The sequence below is a fragment of the Lichenostomus cassidix genome, chromosome 2 (assembly GCF_008360975.1).
Source record: "Lichenostomus cassidix isolate B80296 chromosome 2, HeHo_3.0, whole genome shotgun sequence".
NCBI classification, from domain to species: Eukaryota; Metazoa; Chordata; class Aves; order Passeriformes; family Meliphagidae; genus Lichenostomus; species Lichenostomus cassidix.
Genome location: NC_139482.1, coordinates 118,562,974 through 118,587,666, shown reverse-complemented (window position 1 = coordinate 118,587,666; position 24,693 = coordinate 118,562,974). Strand labels below are relative to the sequence as shown.

The window sequence follows — 24,693 nt, the reverse complement described above, 5'->3', positions numbered from 1 at the left end:
AATGTGAAAGAAGGCTATTTCTGATCTAGCTCTTCCTCACCTTGCTCAAATCAGAGTCCCCTTTGCTTATGAAGTGCTACTTTATTCAGTCTCTTCATCTTAATTTCATTTTCTTTGTCCATTCAGGAATCCTTCATGTTCTTCAGTCTTACTGTTTTAGAATCTGCTTTCCCTTTATTCTGTGTTTTTGCTCCTGCCCAGATCCACAGCCACATCCAGGTGGAAAGTCCTGAGCTTGAAATGCAGCTTGTTGTTTTTTGGCCGGATCTGGGAAGCCTTCCTTTAACATGGCAGAAGACACTACCTGAATATGAAAATCAGCAGCTTGCTAAATTTCAGAATATGGGATTGTCACTGCTGCCTGAAGAGGGTTTCCTCACACTTTTTGTAGTACGATAGAAACAATATTTTTTTCCAGCTGCCCTGTCAGAAGGGATTGAATTGTTTTGTCAATATTCCCCAAAAATATTCCAGATTATTTTTTTTTAAAAAGAGTAAATAAGCAATGGAAAGGCAGTCTCATCACAGAGAGTCCTGGTCAGCTTTAAAATTACTTGGATTGGTAACTTGGCTTGTGCTTGGGGTAATGATGCTCAAGGCAGAAGATTCTTAATTGATAAGTACCACGGGACTTCCATAGGATGTTTCTGTGCAGTGTCTTCCTTACATGTATTTTTCATGTGGAAATGTTGTATTTGGCTGTCCCAGGTCAGAAACTACACAGAGTGTGCCTGTGTGCAGAGTCGCCAGGTGATCACTCCGCCGACAGTGGGCCAGCGCAGTCAGCTCCGGCTGGTGATCGTCAAAACCTACCTGAACGAGAACGGCTACGCTGTGTCTGGGAAGTGTGATCGAACCTGCAACACGCTCATCCCGTTCCTCATCTTCCTCTTCATTGTAACCCTTATAACAGCATGTGCCCAGCCATCAGCAGTCATAGTGACACTCAGGTGAGAACTCAGCTCTGTTTTCTAAGTGTTTTTGCTGTGCCTGCTATCGCCGGTGCCTGTCACGCTTGTGTATCCTTAAAAAGTGAATAGAATAGGGCTGGCAGGGGTAGGGTGAAACTTGATTGTGTTTAGAATATGTAATATAATAATCCAGTTTTAGAAACATGTAGCATGCAGTGAATTCCAGGTGCTATAGAGAGAAAACAAGCAAAATATAATGGAAGAAAAATGATTAATCCTGAAAAAAATTCAACCTTAGAGCAATGGTTTGGATTTGCAAATGAAAAAAGTTAGTATTTTAAATTATCTTTTTCTCATTCTTAAAATTGTTCATTCCTGCCATGTGCCTGGTTTTGAGTCTTCCCTTTTTATCTTCACAAGAGTTTTGAACTTGTACTGTAGTAGTGATTTTATTGCTGTATAAGGATAGAGAACAGCCTTTGTAGGAGAAAGGCAGTGGCGTGTATTTATCAATGTGAAAGAAAGCATTCATAATTTTGGATTGGCTTTTCCCATCTCTGCCATGTAGTCTGATAAACATAATCATTCCCCTGTAAAGTCTTTGTACATTTAAAATACAGTTCCTGTAAGTGAAGATCTGCTGATTTTCAAAGAAAAGTGAGCTGAAATACCATAACATGGTCTACTGCTAAAATAAATTTGTATTTATATTATCTGTATTGCTGCTGTTTAAAGAGAAGGAGAAATTAGAGGAAAATTACATAATTATTTACTGGAATTTACAAAGCATACCTGTAAGCATTGGTTCTGCTGGTAACAGGGGGACAAAGAATGGTTTACAGATGTCTATTTGATTTGGGATCTGAAGCCGAAGAGCTCAAAGTTCAAGAAGTAAGTTCTTTTCAGAAGGGGATGCACTGGAAGATAGAAAAAATGGCATAAAATAGTTCAGTTGGAAGGGAGCTACAATGAGTGCAGGCAGAATCATAGAATCTGAAGGGTTTGAAGGGACGTTAAAAATTACCTAGTTCAAGCCCACTGGACAGTGTGACCTTTCCTAAACCAGGTTGCTCAGAGCTCCATCCAGCCTGACTGTGAACACTTCCAGAGATGGGGCATCCACAGCTTCTCTGGGCAACTGTTCCAGTGCCTCACTGCCCTCAGAGTGAAGAATATTTCCTAGTATCTAATCTAAACCTACTCTCTTTCAGTTTGAAGCCACTGCCCCTTGTTCTGTCCCTACATGCTCTGGTAAATACTCTCTCTAATCATCCAGTCCAACTGCCTGACCACTGCAGGGCTGAGCAGAAATGAAAACCTTTTAGTGAGGGCATTGTCCAAACACTGACAGGCATGGGGCATTGACCACCTCTCTAGGAAGCCTCTTCCAGTGTTTGAGGTACTCTTCAGAAGCACACCCAAAATGATCCAGATGCAAATGGGCATCTTGTTCATGAGACCAGGTTAGAGCTGTTCTGAAGTAAATCCCTACAAATGCTTGAAATGCTTGTGGTGTACATGTCAGGTCTCAGCACTAGCTGTTTAGCTGCATTAATTGCTAACATAGGCACACTGTTTGTCCTGGTTTTGTGTAAAATCTGTCTTGAGATTGAGCTTTATGTTAAACCAGTCCTGGGCCTTTTATTTCTGTGAGAATGATGCTCCCAACCAAGTGGGATTTCCTTCTGGTAGTGTTGCCTTAAGAGCTTCACTTTGATATTCTGTGACACAAGTAGCCCCCTATAAAAATAATAATGGCACATCTTTGGAAGAGGTCACGGAACCTTGGAAAACATGAGGCAGGTCAGGCCTTAGCTTTGCTATCCTTAGGCTCAGCTGTGAGCACAGCTGAGAAATGCTCTGGAAGGAATCTTTGTCTCACCCCCTTCAAGGACAAGCACTCTCTTGCTGTTATTTTCTCAGCTCAAGTGGCTAAGGTTTATGCAGGACCCTGCTACTGACACGTGGAGGAATGTGCTGTGTCACATTGTGGGATTTTGTCTTCCAGTTTGCTTTCCAAAAAACCCAGAGAATGGATATAAGGATCACTGTTAGGACATTGAAGCCAGGCACTTGGGGCTGGACACATCAGAATTCCAGCTGCTCAGCCTTGCCTCAGCTATTGTGTGCACTGTTGTAATTCAGAGACTTCGGACTTTATTCCTTCTGTCACTGGGTTTTCCACATGTAAAATAATACAAGCAAACGTTTGCACTTATGCAAATGAACATCAGTATAGCAGTGAACCTCACAATAGCGAGGTACATAAGGGACATCTCCATCAGGATTTTGTAACGTTCAGTGCAAAGAACTGTGGCCCACACACTGGACAGTGACACCTGCTGTCCAAAACCACATCCTGTGCTTAGTGCATTGGTCCAAGGTCTGTGGCCCAAGTTGGTTCTCCTCTTTCTCAATTTCTTGACTTCAAAACTTGATTTTACAGCTGCATCCCTTTGACTGCAGACTTTTTGTGTGATTTTATGGTGTATTTCAATGTCATTAGAAGTTGTCTATCTTAAGACCTTTAGATTAAGAATTAAAAACATTTTTAAATCAGTAGATAATTTGTGGTATACTAAAATTGTAGTTGCAATGTGGAATCTTGTTACTTAGTATTTAGCCTTTGTAAGCTTGAGATTTTTCCTTTGAAACCAGTGGAAGGAATATTGTATTACTTGAATTGAAAAGGTATTTAAAGAAACTGTTTGGATCTTTGTACTGATATTTTTCCTAGAGTAGTTCCCAAGTGCTTATGGTACACAGAGATCTGTAAAATTCAAAAACTACATCCAGCTTTCAGCAATTTGGTTATCCATGAATTCTAATTTATCTCAAAAATATTAAGAAAAACAAATTAATACATATGAAATAATAGAAAGCTATCATGAGAAGCCATAAACATTTTGTGTGGATTCTTTAAATTTAATGGTTTTGGATCACATTCTTCAGGCCTTACACAGGTAAAGAAAGGTCAAAAGGCATGACTCAGATTTTGATTAAACAGGTTCAGGAGGGGCTGGTTGTATTTTTTTCTCAGCAACAGGAGTTAACAATAATAGAAGCTAAAGACAAGAAATGTAGACAAAGATCTTCTATACCTCAGAAAAAAAACATGAGGTGGAACATGAGCTAGAACATACCAGGATGATTATTGGTTATGACTGTTTCTTCACTGGAGTTTTCTTTTCACCTGCTAGGTCTGTGGAAGATGGGGAGCGGCCCTTTGCACTAGGAATGCAGTTTGTTTTATTAAGAACTCTTGGTAAGTCTTACAGTAGCTCAGCGTTTTCATAAAGGCCATGTTCACCTTAAGTGCACCATAAAAGTATTAAAATTCCATAAATCTGCAACTAATTGCTCCACTAACTGTATTAGGGACCAAAAATTAATGACTTATGAAAACATTGCATCTGAAAATGTGGTTAATTTTCTGGTTTTGGTTACTGACTTTCTAGAACAACATTGTTGTCCCAGAAAGATACATTTTTACAGTTTCAAATTGTATTTAAAAATTAATAGTTATTAAATATTATTTTATAAGGATTTTTTCTCTTTTAAAAACAGATTTTTGTTGCTTTCAGCAATAATAGCTTTTTTAATTTTTAAAATAAGCATTTGTTAGTTAATGCCTTAATGTCTTTCTTCTAATATTACTTAATGTCTTTCAAGTGTTTCAAAGTAAAAAAGGATACATGTTAAAAGTCTTTATTTTTCAAAGTAGTCTCTTTCAAGCTCTTGAATTGCTAAAATCTGGTCCATAAAGAACACTCCAGGTGTTCAGCTACTATGAAATACATGACTAGAGCAAGCAAGGTCTATTCTAACAGAACAAGAGAAGCCCATAGAGCTACATCTTCAAGATTTGTTTAAGGAAGGACTTTTCAATCTCATCTTGAAGGTGGTGTATTTCTGGAGAAAGCAGGAGCATTCAGTGGACTGGCTGCATTTTTAGTTGCCTTAGAAGTTACAGTCTGTTTCTTAGGAAGATCTATTCAAAAGGAAATTTATAATCTTAGTGGTCTTACCACTTACATCTATCTTCAAAAACATTTTGTGGTCTTTGGTTCTTTTTCTCCTTTATCTAAAACCAGCATCTTTCCCAGCTCATGGGCAAAGGATGTTCAACAGGTAATGGTATGGAGATTATGTATTTCACCTTCTTTCATATTTTACTTCCTGAGAGCAAAATTGGATTTTTTGGGGGGGACACGTAGCTCAAGAAGAGCTGTCTGGGGACAGCAGATTGAAGTACCTGTTGTCAGGTGCTGCTGCATTGGCTTCTTTGTTTGAATTCTCTCCCTTTTGTGGTAGGTTTCACATGTGGGGTAAGCAGTGTCAGTGGGAAGATTTGCTGACCAGTTTTCCGTGTTTTACATTTCATGTGAGAACAGCAGTGTAGAAATCTCAAAAATGTTCGACCTACGCTCTTTGGCTGAGGCATATAGTTTCTTCAGAAGTTTTCCACAATATGCTAACACATATTATTTCTCTTGCTATTTTTGTTTCAGCTTACATTCCCACTCCAATTTATTTTGGGGCTGTTATTGACACCACGTGCATGCTTTGGCAACAGGATTGTGGTGTACAAGGATCTTGTTGGGAATACGATGTCACCTCATTTCGTTTTGTCTACTTTGGGTTGGCAGCTGCTCTCAAGTTCGTGGGATTCTTTTTTATTTTCCTGGCCTGGTATTCCATAAAGTGTAAGGAAGAACAACTACAGAGACAGTGTTGGAGGGCTTCACCGGTGAACACTGTGAGTGAGATGGTGGGACAAGCTGGACCCCAACAAAACTATGCACGGACTAGATCCTGCCCTACCTTCAGTTCCCGAGGAGACATCAGTGTGGCACAAGGAATGAACTGCTTAGCACAGACCTACCCCGGCCCTTTTTCAGAAGCAATAAATTCCTCAAGTGAAAATGCATTGGAAGAAGTCACTGTTGAGATATAGACCCCTGGCTTGGTAATGTAATATTTAGTTTTGTTGGTTGACTTAATTACGGCGCCTTGTAAAACACCTGTGCCTTCTATTTTTAATCTAAATGTAACATGTGATAAAACCAACAAAGCTTGATGCAAACAACCATAATATGTTCCTGAGGGCTGGATACCTCAAACCAACCCAAGTTCTTATTCCTCCCCTCCCGACAATGGAGTTTTAAAAATTGTGTTTGTAATTATTTCAGATGTGTCCATTAAATGTCCATGCTCTGATCTAATATCATTGTAAGGATGAGGTGTTATGAACAGGAGAAGTCAGTGGAAGAGTGACAAAAACTCTTGTTGTTGATGTCTAGACTCACAAAAATGCTTAAATGTATTGTCAACTTCATATCCGCAAATTGTATTTTTAAGAGATGAGTAATTACTGTGAGTTCTGCTACAAAGCACAACTGAACTTATTTAAACTATGCAACTTATTTGGATAATTGTATGTGCAGCAAATTAAGTTTAAAGCTTGCTTTTAAAGACATTACTGCAACTGAATTTGAAAGGGGCTATTTTCAGGCATAATCACTAAATTAAAAAATAACATAAGGTTTAAAGTACTGTTAATAACATGTCAAGCCATACAAAAGTTATGCATCAGGTAACATTTGCAAATGTTGAGTTATAACATCTTTATCCTGTCAAAATGTGCATTAATTTTCATTTGATGGGATGTAGTCATTCTTCACAAAGTACATAGGAAACTGTAATGCTTGAAGTAAAGAACTTCAGTATTGGTTTATTATAACATTAGGATGTAGGAATCATACACACATACCAGAGCAGATATGTGCATATTTCTACAATGTTATTTGGGTGGCTGTTGCTAGCACCAAATCCATACTTTCCTGAAGAAGAAAATGGCTGGTTATAGCTTGATAGGTTTGACTGTCCTTCAGAACTGCATGCCAGTCCGGTTCAGCGTCAGTGGGAAAGTCGTGAGGCAGAGCTAGTGGCCTCATCTGGTGTCCAGGACCTGGCAGGTCCCTCACAGCCAGCAGCAGCAGAGTTCAGGCTGGTGCTGCTCCCACCTGCTGCAGGAGTGAGCAGAGGAACCCCTCCAGAGAGCTGTGAGCAGCCTGCCCACCGTGGTGCCAGGTAGGGTTCTCCCTGCCCACCATGGTGCCAGGCAGGAGGCTCTCCCTGCCCACCATGGTGCCAGGCAGGAGGCTCTCCCTGCCCACTCTGGTGCCAGGTAGGAGGCTCTCCCTGCACTCCTGGCACTGCTGAGGCACTGAGCACCCTGAGACAGCTGGGAAGGGAGGGCTGGCTCAGACCCTCTTGTTTCAGCCACACTTCTGCCTCTCTGGCTGCCCAGTGCTCGGCAGGCTGGTGGGATGGGCCTGGAGATCCTGGGTGTGTGGTTTGTCCCACACATGGCTGCCTTTCCTTTTCTCAGCTTCACAGAAAGTTCCTGTGAAGGCAAAAGGTGAGTTTCTCTCTCCTTTGGCCTTCCAGAGGAAGAGCTAAGAACAGAAATTATTGGCAAGTGTTGTCTCACAGGACGTGATGTGGCCTTTGCTTATTCCAAATTACTGTAGTGTGTTCTCTCCCCAGGAGATGCTGAGACTTTCTAATCAAATGTGCTTGGCATTTCATTTCTTGCTCTGGAGGCTTTGTAGTATCATGCTTGTGAGCTACTAATGATGTCTCAAAGGGCAGAAAATATTATTTCAGTTGGACACTAGGAATTCAAGACTGTATTGCACCCTGCAGGGGAAGTGTTAGAAGTGTAGGAAATTCAAAGCAGTCTTTTAAGAGGACTCAGTGATAGTCTTGTTTGGGTTTTGCTGAGTAGAGAACTTGTGTGAAAATAAATAGGAAAGAGCAGAGCATCTATGTATTTTTGAAAAGAGTTATTCCTGATTTGATTTTTGAATTTTAAAAATGTGTATATTGATCAAACATTATATGGAACCAAGTCCTTGAAATTAAAGGCAGTACTCTCCTTGGCATCCATTGAATTGTCCTGGGAAGAGTAGCTCTCCCTCTCTGCCTTTGCCAGCTGCCTTTTGTCATTACCTGGGTCCTCTTGACCAGCACATGGGACTACCCACAGGGCTGCTTATTCAGAACGTCTCAGTCCATTCATATTGTTTGTAATAATGTCTATCTGGAAACTCAGATTTTTCTACCCCAAACATAGAGCAATATTGTTTTGATCACTTCCTGTTATTCTGTCCACATTAATAGCTTTTTTGGGTTAAGCTTGAGAATGTGTTTTTCCCAGACACAATGTGTTCTCAGTTAGCACACACTCCCTGAGATGTTGGCTTCTACACTTCTTGTCTGGAGAAATAAATTTCCTCACAATAAACTCAAAGGTGTTTGGTATATATATATTTGCTATAGGAGATCGGAATAGATGATAAAAATGTTTCCTTTTGCTCCAGTCTGAAATGCCTGTTGCACCAAGAATTTTCTACCATTGCAAAAATTGGCAAAGTAGTAGGACAAAGTGTAATTGCAGCCCAGCACTCATCCATTTTAATCACGTGCCCATTTTAATCATCACAGGGACAAGTGACAATCTTTTCAAATACCTCAGAAACAGAGCATTTAGGGAATTGTAAAAGACTGAAGATTAATCATCTATCCTGATCTCTTATATTTCATGCCTTGTGTTCTGTTCCATACAAAAACCAAGGGAGAGCAGATTAGGATTGTCAGGAACTAATGGCACTGATACCAAAGAATGAGAGTGATAAAAGTGACACTTCTGCAGCTGCTGCTGCTTCTGAACTTTCAAGGGAATTCAGAGCTTGTTGCATTTATTTTAAGGATATCCTGACTCTTCAACTTCTAAGAACATTCATATTTTCTAAATGGTTGAGAAAGTGGAATGTAGAAGGAAAGATGTTAACTTTGGAAATACTGAAAAAGCCTTCTTTACATACTTTCAATTTTAATTTTTCATTAAAAATTAAATTTTAATTTTAACTTTTCTTTGAGAATTATATGCAAAACAAAATGTAATTCCTTACTTTTTGAACAAATTTGTTCCTGTTTTTGGATATAGATAATTTTGGCAGTGTGAATAAATTTCTATAACATCAAATAAGTCAACGTCCTCTGAAAGAAAGAAAACCCAGACTCTGGCCAGTTTTTGATTGATTCCTGAAGGAGAGTTCCTTGTGAGTAAGCTATAATAGTCTAAACTAAGCCAATAAAGGTATGCAGGGGCAACACATTAACTTCATAGAAATGTCAATTCCAGCATTGTCATTGATTAATATATGGACTGAGACCTGCTGAACAAACACTATTTTCTGAGGCTGTCATTGCTGGAGGAAGCAGAATTGCTAGAGGCATTGAGTGCATCTCTGGCAGCAGTCATGATCGACACATGGTGCTAAACTGACTTCACAGGAGCTAAAAATGAATTTTGCCTGTCATCCAGTGAAGGGGCCCATGCTGTCTTCCTACTGTGAGATCCTCTCACCACAGAACAGAAAATTCCATTAAGTTGTAATTTTTGCCAGCTTCCCTCTCTTGACCTCAAAACACAAAAGGTGCAGCAAGTACAAGAAAGGTGAAGCAGGAGTTGCCCTGCTCACCCACAGGCTGCTATCAGTAGCAAACCCAAGGCACCTGCCTGCAGTTTGCCAGCTAGGGATAATATGAAACATCTGGTGATGGCCAAAATGCCCTCATAGAGATGGGCTAACTCCCTCTTACACCACTTAGTCCTGATTTAGAGTGAGAAACATGAGAGGAAAAGTAGCCCAAATATATGGACTTGAGTGAACAGCTTAATTGTCCCTGCTTACCCTCCCATTCACCCTTGTTTCCTCAAAAAGGAGAAACCTTCAGAATGGATGAAGCTGTGGCCTTGGGTGCTTATGAATGCAGCACCCTCAGGAGATAATTTTTAGATCTTTAAGGGGCTGGAATAATCTGGAGAGTGGGACCCTGTGTTCCCAGTTTCAGGCAAAAGCCCTCTGGTTTTGGTTCCCATGCTTCCCCATGGGCACACTGGATATAATATGATATCATTTGGAACTAATGGCATTTTATATCCATTCACTATACTGTGAGCAGCTGCAAGAAACTTTGAATATTATGGTACAATTTATATTTGTTTGGAAACTTTCAGTTCTTTAGCCAGCCTATGTATCTTTCGAAGTGCATGTAGTAACATGCAGTTCTTCAGAACTTGCTGTTATGTAAGTGAAGTAGGGGCACAGATCTCCTGCTAGGTACTAGAAATGTACATTTGAAAGGCCCTAAATTAATTACAAACACTTGAAAAAACGTGTTTTTAAAAATACGGGGGTTTTAAAATGTTGCTAATTAATTTGTAGTATTAGCTGTTCATTGATTATGGCTCTGATCCAGCGGAATGCTTAAATATGTGGCTAAATTCATATACTTAAGTAATGCACTTAAAAATAAGGCACATATGTAAGTATGGGACTGAATCCATTCAAAAAGAAATTCCTTTATCCAAAGAGTGTTTCCATGATGAGCTTTCCCCCCCATGGATTCAATGATAATTGTAACCAGAATAGCACAAAGTAGCACTTGAGTACTCTCCTGTGGCATTCAGGTGTGACTGCTTTCATATTTGGCTATGGAGGAAAGCTGTCATTTTCATATAGATTCAAATTAAAAATATTCTGGGGACATGGTCTAAGATTCATCCATTCTAACTCTTCCTGCCATTTACTTATTTTACGATTTTCTGGCTGAAAACCTGTGTGCTACATGGGGAGATAGATGAAATAAAGGCATCTTTCTGACTGCAGAGCCAGTGAAATTGCTCAAGTGATGGTGTAGACTCAAATTGCGCGCTTTCACAGGATTTGAACCTAGAGGTTCAGATGACAAATTGTCAGGATCCTGCACAAACAGAGCAGAGCACTGCCTGCTCAGTGAAACTCCAGAGAGCATGTCTGGGACAGAGGTTAGCACCTTCTGCGCTGTTCTTGCAAGTTTTCCCCAAAAATGCCTGAATTATTGCTGCCTTACTACACTTTTCTGTGCATGTGATACCACAGATCTTCATGGTGTTATATTGACATAAAAATGATGATAAATAGGTCCAAAGTGTCTTACTGCTATTTTGGAGCCAGATTCTTGGCCTCACTAGCCCAATGTTGAGGCTGAGGAACTAGGCCATACCCTGAGTTGGAAGTTAACAAGCTGGAGCTTTAGCAAGTGTGTGTGAACTAGGAAATATCAAGTGCTTGTTTAACTTTTATACTCTATTCATTGGTTATTACTACTATTTTTGGAGATCAAACATAAAAAACATCCTAAACAAGTTTATATTTTTCTGTTTTCTCAATAATGTGTGTTCTGCAATGGCTTTGGAGATGCTATGCTGCATGCTTCAGAATTTGGGTTCCCCCAGCTGAAGCCATCCAGCTGTGCTTGCTTTCCAGGGGCTTAAAACACCTGGTAGCAGAGATTTACCTGGATTGCATTCTCCATCATCTTTGCTTTGGACAGTGTTTGCCACTTGTGTTGATTACAGGTTTAACCTACATTTCAGGTTCTTCGCATACTGGACTTGATTTTTTGGACACTTTCATGTCTAAAAAAATGGGCAGTCAATATCATGGTGGTAGACTTATTCTTTGATACAGAATTAGGGTTTTTTTATTTTTTCTTTCAACCTTTTCTTTGACAAACAACAGTTCGAAAAGATTACATGTAAACATTGTCACAGAGTAGGGATGTGGAGCCTTCAGGGTGAGGACAGGGTATGGCCAGGGTTCACATGATTTATCTTCTTTACACTGAATATCACAAATACATGTTACTTTGTGGCCAAAGGTTTGAAAGCCTAACTGATCCTCAGGAAGGAAATTTTTCCTGTATTTTCCTCATCATTTATTGCGTAAATTAAGGAGGAAAGTTAACACTACCCATATCCTGTGGCCATATCCATGATATTAAACTACAGTTAATATATACAGTTAACAACTTTTGCAGTCACCCCTTCAGTCCTTTAGTTAAGCTGGTTTTTTATTAATGCAGCCTTTTAAACACAGACATAGCTCTGCAATTTCAAAGTAGCTCCAAAGTTTTCTTGACTTCAAGTGTTACAGAATAGGTGCTTATTTATCCAGGTTCCATTCTACTCTTTTAATTATTGCATTATCCATTGTGTGTACTGTATTTCTTTTTGTTTTTTCAATCTCAAACTAGTTGTCACAATATTATCCTATAACAATGTTTTGTTCATTATATAGAATAGGTGAAAAGCTGTGGAATTAATGAAGGGCTACAAAAAGCATCCAAAACATCGTTCACCTCGAGGCAGGGTGAGACAGCTTGATAATCTCTGGACAAAAGACTAAACAACACTGTGGTGCTAATAGGTACTGAAGTATTTTATGATGTATTCACTATGGCTTAAATGACATATTCAAGGCATGTCAATGATGCAACTGCATGTGTTTCTGTTCCTAAAGTCTGGTCTGCTCTGACAAAGACAGTGTTTGTAATTCCTGGTGGGCCAATTCCTACCTAGCTCTTGTGTGGGCAAGTAATTTCAGGAGTCAGTGTAGGATTTGGCCCAGCAGTAATAGGTAAAGTAAAAGCTACACAGACCACAGAAGTCTCATGTAGAATGTATTCAGCCTGCTGTAGCATGTTACTTTATTTAGTTGCTTTGCTTAAGCAGGGGCTAAAAATAAATTCTATAGTAATGATAAGTAACACTGGCCTAAATTCTGGAACCACTTAACCAAGCAATGTAAGTAAGTTTGAATTAAAAATGAGGGTTGAGATCTGAAATATGAATGTTCTTTCATGGAATATGAGAAAGAGAGGGGTAGAATAAGAGCAAATTCTATCTCTAGGAATGGAAAAAGGCCAAATCTGGTTGACTTTAAATGCAACAGAGGGGTTTGGTTTTAAAATTTTGAAGACAAAATTTTTTCCCTTCCATTTTAAATTCTGAGCCATAATTTTTTTTGTGTTATTGTGCCTGGGCTGCTCATGCACTGAAAGCACTTATAGCAGTAATCACACTTCTGAACAACAGGGCAGAAATTTTGCCTCTGTAGCAAACTTTATATTTGAAAACATGGAGGGAAATTTCAAAACAAAACAAAAAAAGTACAAAATTATCCAAAGCTGAATCTCAGTAAAAAAAAGAAAATTTTGCATCAGTGAGCTCCACAGTTGAGTGGAGGCTTTCTGAAAGAAGACCTGCTCTTTTCACCAGCTGAGCACATGGGAGTTTGGCCCCTGGCTGCAGTGCATACCTCTACCAAATGGTTTGTGCAGAACAGCAACAGTCTGCGTAGTATTGTAGGAGCATGGAGTGGGCACACTGCCTGTAACTTTTTAGTTTTTAAAAAACTCATTATTAAGCAAATGTGTAGAGTATTAAGGAGATTTGTAGAGTATGTCTGACTGTATGAGTGTGTGGGTGCTGTGCTGTGGTAAAAAGAGAATAATTGGTTTATGATGGGTATTTTTGCATACTTTAGGCTCCTGTATGTTTTTTTTTTAATTGATATTTATTTCTCAACAGAGCTTAGAATAATAATTTTAAAATTGTATAACCCATGATTTAATGAAATCTACTGTCAGCATCTGTTGTAAACATGTGTTTACAAAACAAACTCTTGAATACTTGATACTTGGAAATAAAAAATAGCATATCATGTGTGTTGATTGGGTCCAGATCCTCTCTGATTTTCAGGTTCAAAGCAGGACTTAGGTGTTTTCATTTCCAGTACGTATAACCACACAAAAAAGCATCTTTCAGATCCCCCTGCATATCACCAATGTCCAAGACCAGAGTTGTTAAACCAAGGAACGTGGATGAGATTAGATTTGTAGCACATCTCGGGTGCTGTTGCTGATTGAAGACTGAATAGCTGCAGCCCTCGGCAGTGGCTGGCAGCACCGGGAAGGAAGCAGGGCTCGAGGAGAGGCGCTTGTGCATGGCTCTGCACTGACACCTGCTGCCCGAGCGGCTGGGAGCGTCCTGCAGGCAGTCCAGGCTGTCCCTGTGTCCCCTCAGGTGTGACACATCATTTCCGAAATGACTCTCTGCCTTGTACCCCATTTACTGCACATCGGTTCTCACTGAAAAATTCTATCAGAGCACACAAACAGGACTGGGTTTTGCCGGAACTAAAGAAATTTTGTTACATCACACATACCAGGCACCCACGGCTGCTCGGGGCTCAAGTCTAGTCCTGGGCAGATCTTCCTTGGACAGGGATGTTGCACCTCTTGGCGTCTCAGCCCTGACGGTTGTACAGAGAGCCTCTCCCACTGTGCTTGTGTGACTTCCAGTGTAGACAGCTGCAGGCATCTCAGGGATTTTTGGCTGGGACAGTGGGGGTGGTCTGTGCTCAGACCTGCTCTCTAAAATACTTTCCCTCAGCTGTCATAAAAACCTGCAGGTGGCTGAACTCCAGAACAGTGCTCTGGTCCCAATGCTTGTTTTTTGAAAAGCTGCTAGTGTGTATTTACCTCAGGAGCAACAGGATTCACCCACTGATAACATTTCTAAGTCATGTCTCTGCCCATCATGGGGGCTTGGAAGTACATATCTTTGCTCTTCTTCAGTGATTTCAGTTGCCAGGAGGTCTCAGAAAGTGTCTCACACTGTCCCACACGTGAGGGCAATACTAGCTGCCTGATTTTAAATCCCAGATGAAACTTTTCATGTAACATTGCTACGTTCCAAAGATGTGCAAGTTGTAAAGTTTTCCCTGTCCAGCTCCAGGGGCCCTTCAGAAAGTAATGAACTATGTACTGCCTTTTAGATTAGGCACACCTGCCAGTGCTCTGCAGATCAGAGAAAGCCATGAAGGTCCTCCCCTTGGCTCTCCCCTTGCCTGCTGTGAGGAGCACTTGCCAACGAAGTCAGATTTAGGCACTTGTTTCACTCCTGAGGCTACAACTGCCTGTAAAAGCTTCCCGACAGTCACCATTCACTGCTCATGGACTCTGCTGCCTCAGCTATGGGACAAGAAGTGCTGTGCAGAAAGAAATGCAAAACATATGGGGACAGCAACACACTGCTTATGCTGCATGCTTGGAGATAGGACAGATTTTGGCCTCTGTAACTTGGTTTGGTTTTATATTTGATGCATGTTTCCAAGAGAGCAAGGATCAGAGCTCATTGCTCCCTGTACCTCTTGCCTATAGAGTGAGTGTCCTTTACACATTTTTCCCTCCACACTCCTAGAAGAGACCTGTAAAAAAGGCTGCCACCTAGTTTAGAAGATAGGCGCTGTCTAAGCTTCTGATAGTTTAGACAACTAAGTAATGTCCTAGAAGACGAAGGTGGACCACTTTCAAACTAAGAAGATGCTCTCTCTTCCATTTCCTGAGTGAGTACTTTAAGCTATCAGGTAAGGAGGAAGGACAGGTGGGGTGAATGGATGAACCACACTGTTGCACCATTCCCTTCTGTCTCTCTACCCAAGGATTAAGAGAGAAAGCACCTTGCTTGGTTCTTTCAAAGAAGTACTTTCAAAGAACATAGGGCACATTGTTGGTGCTGGATAATTCCTTGCACAGAGACACGAGAGGTGGTTGTGTGGGACTGTGCCTCAGTTTGCATTTGTCCTTCAAGTCCTCCCAAACTCTGTTTCAGCCTGCTCCTGACCCTGTTTTGAAATACATCCTGTGCTTCCTACTGTGCTTTCAGGGTAGACTTCTCTCAGGGCTCTATGGCATGGCAACAACTGCTTTTTGAGCACTTGGATTCATCCCCTTTCCTGATCCCCACAAACATCAGCTGTAAGTTCATGTCTGCAGAAGCATCAGTATCCAAGCAGTGTGGAAAAGAAAGAAGAGTTCAAGAAGCACAGATTCAGAGGCTGAGTTTAGGTATGAAAGTAATCTTATTCACAGGCCATCAAACAAACCTAGAGTGCATGTAAGAGAGCATTTACCTTGGAAGCTAAATTCTCTTTTGTGCTGACTCTTTTACAAGGAGACACAACTCCTGGGCAGAGATCTGTGGTTGTAAGCCCTGCATGTCTGGTCTGCAGTGCTTTGCTGTCACAGGGAGAGCTGTGCAGGGAGGAGAGAAAGCAGCAAAGCAAGACCTGGCTCCAGGAAACACTGTGTTACTTCTGGGAACTGCTGGTTGTGCAGCTCGGTGCAAGGAGTTCAAGGAAGAAAGGATGGGATGAATTTGGAATTTAAAAAAAAAATTAAAACCTCAGCATGTCTTAAACAAAAAAAAATTTCACATCTCCAGGAATAATTTATAACTAACAGAATGTTGTGTGTTATTTTGTTACCTGTTGTTTTTAATGTGGATGGATTCGTAAAGCTGAAACTTTTAACATATATTTGAAAACTTAATCAGGAGGAAAACTGGATCGCCTGGACTTCTCTGAAGCAGGTAAAGTAAAACACTTTTTATTTCAAGAAATATTGCTTCTAGACTTTCCCGAAGCCAGAATTGTACTATAAAAGTATCACAGAAATATTATACAAGATTTAAAAACACAGTTTGTATCCTAGTAACTTAAAACCTATGTACAAATAGCATCATTCATGACCATAAATACGTTTTTCTATCAATCAGCCCATGACACATACATCAGATAAAGAACTAGTAATTTTAACATATTTACAGAGTCCATCAAAAAGATTGTTTCTTAAAATTATTAAAATCCTACTAAAAGAATCTCCTTTTTAAAAGTTTCAACTTAAAATACAATGTAATGAATGTAAGATTAACCTGCAGTGCTTGCAATAGCCAAAAAAATATTCACTACACTAAGTAACATGTAACAGGTAGGAAACACACCCGTGAGTTGGACATTATGGAATCACATCTTTTGAGGTAACACTTTTTTGTTGATGTTGTGGTGATCCTTTAGAAATTTATAAAAAAGCAAGGGAAAATATTAAGTTTTGAGTAATACAGATTTTTCAAAGTAATTTTTGTATTATACTTAATAAAATTTAATGTTTGGTAAAGTTCAAGAAAAAATTTAGAATACAACAACAAAAATTATTACTAAGCTACTTTTTTTTACCCTCATGTGCCTTTTGTGTCTAAAATAATGGAAATCTAACATGATTTTATCATTCCCTTTAATGCCTGTTCAAAACAAAAAAAAAAGAATTTAAGACTCAAAATTATAATAATGCTGTCAAGATATTGTTCAGAATAATAAAAATCAGGTGGGGTGACAAAAGCATTTATGTATTGATGTGAACCTTTCTACCAGTATCAGAAAAAAAAAAAAGGTAAAAAAATTCATGGAATTTTAATACTGACAATATCAACATATATGGAAACAATCCAATTTAAACAAATCCTTCTACAGTTAACAATCATTAGCCATACCTTTCTGAGAGTAAATTTAATAAGAGTAACAAAAACATGCAATATTTTTGCTAAAATAATATTCAAAGAGTCTGTTTCCACAATCCATGCTGTTTACCTCTTTCGTGTCAGTCTATTTATTGATTTCACAATTTCATAAGACAACGAGCAAACTAAGAACCTGTAAGGTGTTAAATGCATAAATGGTATGGCATACAGGTTTTAAAAGTGCATTTTACTTGAACGTGTGACATTAAGAATTGCCAGTGGTTAAAATAATTGATAAAAAAACATTATGCAGGCATATTGGGTGAACTGAAACATTCATGGTGGGATCATTTGAAAACAGAGAAAGTAATTAAACATCCTCTTCCAAGAAAGAAATTTAGCTTTCAGAGAATGTGCTACTGCATTTGAAAGTTAACACTGTTTCTTTTAATGAAAAACTGGAAGTCTTGCCTCCCAGTGTGGAGAATTACAGTGAAAGCACGTGCATGTGAATAAAAAAATGCACAAATACTGAATTGGGCTCAATTTAGCTGCAAAACATATCTACAATAAACATGGAATGTCAGTTGTCGTGATTACCTTTATTAGTTTGCTATTAAGAAAAAGGAGAACTTATTTAACAGTTTACAAATTGATCTAATCCAAGGAGAGTGGAGCTGAGGCACTGCCTTCTGCATTTAGGATTTGTGAACTTTCTCCTGCAAGACTTTGTTCATTTTTTTTAAAGAAAGTTCCTGCTTCCTGGGTACTGACAGGTGAATCCCTAATGGATATGTTTACAGTCTGATGAACAAAGGGTTCATCAGACCTCATGGGAAGATACATTTGATCTTCAAATATATCTTCCACAGTGTCACTATCCTGATGAGTGTCTTTTTGAGGAATGCTGATGGGCTGTAGCATAAAGCTATGCCGGGACTCCAACTCTATCAAACCATTTCCACTGAAATCCATATCAAAACGGTCCGATTCTTTATCCTCCATCCATTTTTCAGCTTGATGACTATTTCTCCAGTGTGCGTCATTCAAACTACTTTTCTCAGGAATATCGTTGTTTAATTCAAGTTTCCTCTCCTGACTTAAATTCACCGTGCTCAAAGCAAGGGCTGCAAAGTCTGTTGGCACAACAAGCTGCAACTCTTCTGCAGTCAGGCCGCTGGACTCCTCAGCAGAACTCATTTCTGCCAAGGTGAACGGCGTGGATGATTCGTCCCCTTCCCCATTGCTTCGAGCAGTGTTATCCTTGTCTGTTTTATTTTGCTGGTAGTAGCTGTTCAGCAGTGCAAACATTCTATCTACATCCTTCAAGTAATTAGTCCAGTCAGCCAGACTAAGTCTAAAGTTGTGTCTGTATTCGTATACACTTTCATTCACACTGTACAAGTCTTCCAGTCCTTGCCAGTCAATGTCGCCAGTGAAATTGGGCAGCTTAGCCTTCCCATCCATCCCATAACTGTCCTCTGTTGAAAGAAAGAATAAAGCCTACTGGTGAACACTATTAGAAGTGCAAGAATAGCTTCCACATGTGTTTCTACTTCAATTGGCTTGAAAGCACCACTGCTCATAAAGTAGGTAGCTTGAAGTGTGAGATGCTCCACCTCTTTTGCCCTCAGCAGAATGGTTCTGGCCTTGGATATATTCACAGCTCCTGCTGAACACACAGCAAGAACCCCCCTGTCTCCTGCTACATCCTTGGGCCGAGTGAAAAAAGAACAAAATCTGGTCTAATGGGGCTTTGTGATGGCATTCAGAGAGAAGTCTTTCCTCTGATGTTTCAAGGCAGGAAAGGTGTTTCAATACACAGATAATCCATTTGCCTTTCCTGAGCACTTCAGCAACATATGCAGTAATGACACAAGTATGAAGTATTGATGCCTTTTTCTGGTCCTAGAATTATGAGCCAGACATTGTTAAAGGGATAAAGGACCAATTACTTCAGTATTTGATAAGGATCCTTGTGGTGCACAATTCGTCAAGGTGGGAAATGCCAAAATGCACACCCCATATAATGTGTATAATATTTGTATAGACCTTGCAGATTAGCATAGCTGACAAGGATCCTATTAAGAAGCTTTAACAAGTGGTGTGACATCTCCCTATTCTAAAGTATCCCCCATCAGATGAGGCTTGAATCCTGTTTGCAAAATATGTTCCAGAGAGAAGGTTGCAACCTTGGTTTCTATAGAGAACCAAGATAGCATAATGGCTTCCAGCCTCCATCTGAGGATGTTTGGTCTCCCTGCCTAGCAGAATCCCAGAACTAGGGTACAATATCAGCCACAATATCAGGCTGAAAATTACAAATATGATATATATAAAAGGTATATAAAAGAAAAAGGCAAAAGTCATCATGGCATCAGTATAACAGATGGGACTAACTCTGAAAGCCATTGGTGACCTGAACTTCAATGCCCACATGAATTTTGTTTCTGGGTAGCTTAGGAAATATGGTCTACAAACTAAACAGATGCATTTTATTTAATAAATGATAGCCAAAGGTGTTTTTAATCTATTTTCTAAACATTCATTTTAGTTTACATGGAGCAATTAGGGGAAATAAAAGCTGTAAAAAATTGGTGTGAATTAATTTATAGGACTGCATCACTTTGTAAAATAGTGTTAAAATATCCATAGAGAATCTTCTTCAGGTTTTGCTTTTTAAAAAAGCTTTCAAAGAATATATCTAACAGCCTTTTCAAATAATAAGTGTGAATAAAGGGCATAAATATGAATCTATAACTAACAATCGAGCTGCATTTTTATTGATCGCAGCCAGAAAATGCAAAGACACAAAAGAAACCCATTTCCAAAATATTTCAAAAATTTGTTACAGTAACTATGGTAACTCAGATCATCAACTGTGGTGTGAAGCCCATTTAGTACTGAAAAGTAACACTGAACAGCAGTATTTTATTTAATTCACTGGACAGACTGGATTCACTGAAAAGATTTTATCAACAAACTGGTCTACAAGGAAAGACAAATGAGGCAATGCAAATGTCTGTCAGGGAAAGTGACAATTTTTTCCTTGCAAATGATACTGCAGGCAATCTTTAGTAATTAATTCACTGATAACGATTTATGTGCTTCATGAAAACTGTACAGGCAGGTAGGCTAGTAGCAATTACTTTAGAAGTTCAAGTGGCTGCAGTCCAACAGTGTGAACTGAGCTCAAATCTCCGTCTGCACTGAGCCCTTCATCCCTACAGATGGTTCCTGGCATCTCTATTAATGCGTTTGTATTTTGAGTTGCCCTTTCTCATTATTCAAGTAGAACAGAAGATTCAACTTCTGTCTATCATAGATTACATTCTTTGCTTCTTACTACCTTGGGAGTTCACAGTAAAAGAATTTCTCCAGTATTTAGTCCATCATATGGAAAGTCATAAAAATACCATTACGGTCAGAAAAAACCTCAAGATTTTCTTACAATGAGAGGCCTTATTCTGCTCCCACCAAAAGGAGACCATTTTTCTTATTTAAAAACACCTGAATCTTTGCTCTTAACTGATTTTTTTTCACTTCATGCAATTGCAAATATTTTACAACATAAAATTTAAGTACTTTATTTTTTTAATATCCAATTCTAGAAATATCTTTTCTTGCAAACATTTGACAATCTTCCTCTTCCAGGAAGAAACATAAGATTTTTGGATTTGGTAGAACAGCTATGACAGAGCATCTTCCTTCTTTCTTTCCTGAAGTAGACAAGAGACAGGAAATCATAGCATGGCCATATGAGAGCCACCTTTGTAAGTCAAATTATGGATAATTTGTTTCCTGAAACAAAAGATAATTAAATACCACAGGGGTTTAAAGAAAAAAAATTACTATTCCAGTGCTGGGAGGCATTAAGGGCCCTAGAAAACATCACAGGGGGGGGAGGTGGGCTGCTTTTTCTAAGAATTTAGTCACCAAACCCTCTGATATATCAACCACACTGCAAATGCAACAATATTAAAATTTTTTCTGTTTTTATTTCTATTGGTAGTTTGGGTTTCTTTTTTTTCTTTTTTTTGGTCACGTCAGAGCCTGTATAGGAAAACAAACTGCTATAGGGACAGAAAGGTGGATTGGTATGTTATGGCAGAAACTGAAACAGAAGTGATGCTGTTAACAGGTTTGAGGACAGACCAGGGCAATGGGACAGCAAAGCAGGAGCCAGAAAGCTGCCTTTGGGTCCAGAAGGGCCTCTGCTGCCCATCCCCAGCAGTGGGACAGAGGGTTGAGCTGGGGTGGAAGGTTGGGCAGTGGGGAAGTCTGGGGACCAGTGAAGAGGAACAGGGTTTCTGAGGAGCCTCAGCAGCAGGGCAATGAGCTGTGCTGCACAGGGGTAAGATCAGCAAAGAGTTTACTGTATTCCTACAAAATAGCTGAAAGTCTGAGTCAGAGCGACATGGTCCTTCACTCTGGATCTAATTTTTGTCCTCTGAATGTGGGACTATTTCTGCAGTCTCAAAGAAGTTTCACAGCTAGGAAGGCATTGGGAATTGTTCCATGACCTTTGTGTCAAGCAGAGGAAAATAGCTTGTTTGAAGACAGAGATAACTTGTATTTATACTTGTTAAACAAATAGGAATGCAAAGTCTTAAGATCCTAGAGCTATTTTGGTTGACTGAGCAAGTTACCTCATATTTTAATTCCACAAATTGCAGTGAAGTTTCCCACTGAAATCAAAGCATACAGAGGGAAGAAGAGAGGAAAGAAGAGATTTTTCCCCTGTAAGAAATTTCATTACAAATAGGTGTGAAATAGGGAAAGTGCAGATGAGTTGCGTTTGAGAAACAGCATGGCAGTGGTTTCCTTGATCAACATTTTGGAATTTCTCAGCTATGACATAGATCCAAAAGAGAAAAAAATTGTTGCTAGTTGTTCAAAGCAAAACTGACTATTTTTTTTTGTTGTCATTTGACTGTTTGTTTGTTCATTTTTAGACCAAGCTTTAGTTAAGCTTTACTCTCCATTTATCTTACCCTGGTGTTCTCTATGATGCCACCTGTGCCTGTGTTGTCTCAAAACTAATAAGATATTTGAATATGTCTCCTTTGAGACTAAAGACAAGTGGGTACAATCATATCCTTGGTGGCTTTGAAAAACTTCAGACAAGCAGGAGAGGAGAGGAGAGAGGAATGTGCAGTTCACACATCCTGTTACCAGCCATGTCTGCAGAGTCACACTCTGCCCGTCAAAGGACAAAGGTGACACTGGTTCTTCCCTGCCGAAGTTCTCTGTCCCTTTGTGTAAAGCAAACACCCTTATAATGGCTATTTCCACATGGGCCTGTTGTCCCAGTGTTTTATTTAAAACACAGGCAGTGCTTTACTAACTCAGGGCATTTTGAACTGCAAACAAGTCTGATTGGAGAATCTACATGATCTGAAGGAAGCCTAAGGGGCAATTCAGATGACTTTCCATTGTTATTCCATTTGTTTCTCTGCAGGCAGCAAGAGAAGGATCCTCTAGCAGATTGTTTTAAGTCTTCCTGATAAATGGGGTTTGTTAATTTAATTGTTTGTTTGCTTTTTATGTTTAGGAAAAGAAAAACATATTCCACCAAGATGGGGCTTGAACCAATATGTTAAACACAGGCACCTGTGTAAATTGAGAAACTGGATGTCTGGAATGTCATGGCACAGAGCAATATTGCTTGTGTTACATTATACCTGCTATTTATCACAGCAGCAAAATGGTTATTGTATGTTCTTTGGGATCAAAAGTTAAAATGTTTTTGTTACTAAGCAGTGTAGGAAGATATAATTTAAAGACTAATCCTGTGTGCTCTACTATTTCATGAAATCCTACAATTCAAAAATGCCATTTCTGTTAGATCTGTAGTTAAAATGAGAAATGCTTACTTATGCGGATGGTTTCTAATGAAAGATTTAAAAGCATAATTACAGGGATTACTTTCTATCATTGCAGTAACCAGTTCCCACCAGGCTGTAATGAGCAATGCAAACAGTGGGATATAAACCAAATGAAAATGTATCATTTTCCTAGATCCCAAAACTACTCCGTTGAGAAGATACAAAATTGGCTGCAAAGGAAAATCTAGCTGCTTAAATTGGAGATCTATACATTGAAATACATTTGTTTAATTGTTCTCTGACTGCTGGATACTAATGACAAGGTTCTTTTCAGAAACCTGTAAAAAAGATTTTATGTATACCCCTTAGACTCCCTTGTTTACTTTTCAAGTAAGCAATGTATATAAGGAGCTACTCCTCCAAAGTGCATGGAGATGAAAACGTATAAAAGTGATAAACTGTGAAAAGCAGTCCAGTCTAAATATGACACTCCACAGATATTAATCTGTTTATCACCCTGAGGACAAGTACTGCTCAATGGACACAAGTGCAGTATGCTAAGACCTGCAGTTTTTCAGTCTCCTCAGGTTTTTGCTCTATATTTGGCTGGTTTCTCCACCAGGAGACATGGGGCTCTGCATGATAAACATGTAGGTACAATAAGTATACTTTTAAACAGGAAAATATACTTTCAAAGAGCTGTCTGTCATGTATTCCTCGGGTTCAAACATTAGGTATAAAAAACCTCACCTGGTGCCTTTCCTCAATTCAAATAATACAACCTTTCTAAGAAATTTCATTTCATGCTTGTCTGATCTGGTCCCAGCCCAAAGGAGCCTCGTCTTTCTGCCACACTTATATTGAACAGTCTCCTGCTGGCTTCTGAGCACAGGCTGCGCATATTGAGCACTGCTTTTGCCCGAAGCGGTATCTGCCAACATTTCCTAAAGCCAGTGAGAAGATTTTGCTTTGCTTCCATGGGTTTGATTAGGTTCTTTGTACCTCAGAAAGTCTTTTAAGCATGTTCGGTTCACATTTTAAAAGCAGCTGTGAAGACTTACTAAATAAAACCAGAAAAACACCTCCAACCCATCCAAAACCAACATGATAACATGAGCGCAACCCAAAAGGGATGATTCTTGCTTTGTAATTTTCCTTGGGCAAACATCTAAGAAGTACAGGCATGAAATATGAGCTGTATGAAGTCTTGCTATGACAATGAGCTACGTTAAATGCAGAATGGCAGATCTAAAAAACAATGGACAAGTTCAGTGTAGAGTAGTTAGAAAATGCATGCATCAGAAGCTATGCTGTGCAACATGGCAGGATACAGACATTAGTTGAAATGGATTGGAGTCATGCAATTATTTGGAAAGAAGCTGCTGAGGAGAATAAAAAAGTGTGGATACCTGTGTGGATCATAGCTTCCTCCATCTTTATTTCCTGATATAGGAAAATACAAGAGTAACTTTTGTTAGTGTTTAGAACTTGTAAAACCATTCAAAATGTAGTTTTCCATGCACAGCATCTAATTCCTAAAAAGAAATGTACTGTGTTAAATAAAGACAGAGCTGCAGTCCAACAAAGATTTCCTGGAAGTTTTATATAAAAGAACGGAAAACCCACAGGTTTTTAAAAATAATAAAACCCCCAAACAATTAGATACTGTAAAAAAGAGAAACATTTGTAGATGTAGAAA

The 24,693-nt window shown here is 39.2% G+C and overlaps 2 protein-coding genes and 1 long non-coding RNA gene across 19 annotated transcripts in view; 2 read left to right on the top strand and 1 right to left on the bottom strand.

Annotated features, from left to right (window-relative positions):
• Positions 1–13,531, top strand: part of SLCO5A1 (solute carrier organic anion transporter family member 5A1) — a 74,163-nt gene extending 60,632 nt beyond the window's left edge. Inside the window, exons 7-11 of one of the 7 annotated variants that reach the window (XR_014850146.1) lie at positions 709–950; positions 4,112–4,176; positions 5,423–5,880; positions 8,926–9,040; positions 12,107–13,531. Coding sequence is in view for 2 of the 7 variants with exons in the window: in XM_085053006.1 (XP_084909132.1) it covers positions 709–950; positions 4,112–4,176; positions 5,423–5,868 (753 nt within the window). In the remaining 5 variants the exon portion in view is untranslated. Of the gene's footprint in view, positions 1–708; positions 951–4,111; positions 4,177–5,422 lie in introns of all 7 variants that reach the window. The other 6 variants (XR_014850145.1, XR_014850148.1, XR_014850144.1 and 3 more) reach the window with 6 other exon arrangements.
• Positions 13,532–15,172: 1,641 nt separating this feature from the next.
• On the top strand, positions 15,173–16,997 carry LOC146442108 (uncharacterized). The gene is made up of 2 exons (XR_014850149.1): positions 15,173–15,719; positions 15,826–16,997. It is a non-coding gene; the product is annotated as an uncharacterized LOC146442108 (long non-coding RNA).
• The window catches only part of SULF1 (sulfatase 1), a 183,550-nt gene continuing 175,100 nt past the window's right edge, over positions 16,244–24,693 (bottom strand). For 10 of the 11 annotated variants that reach the window (XM_085052995.1, XM_085053003.1, XM_085053000.1 and 7 more), the window contains one exon: positions 16,244–18,647. In XM_085052995.1, the coding sequence (XP_084909121.1) occupies positions 17,824–18,647 (824 nt within the window). In that variant the 3' untranslated portion in view covers positions 16,244–17,823. Of the gene's footprint in view, positions 18,648–24,403; positions 24,438–24,693 lie in introns of all 11 variants that reach the window. The other variant, XM_085053004.1, reaches the window with a different exon arrangement.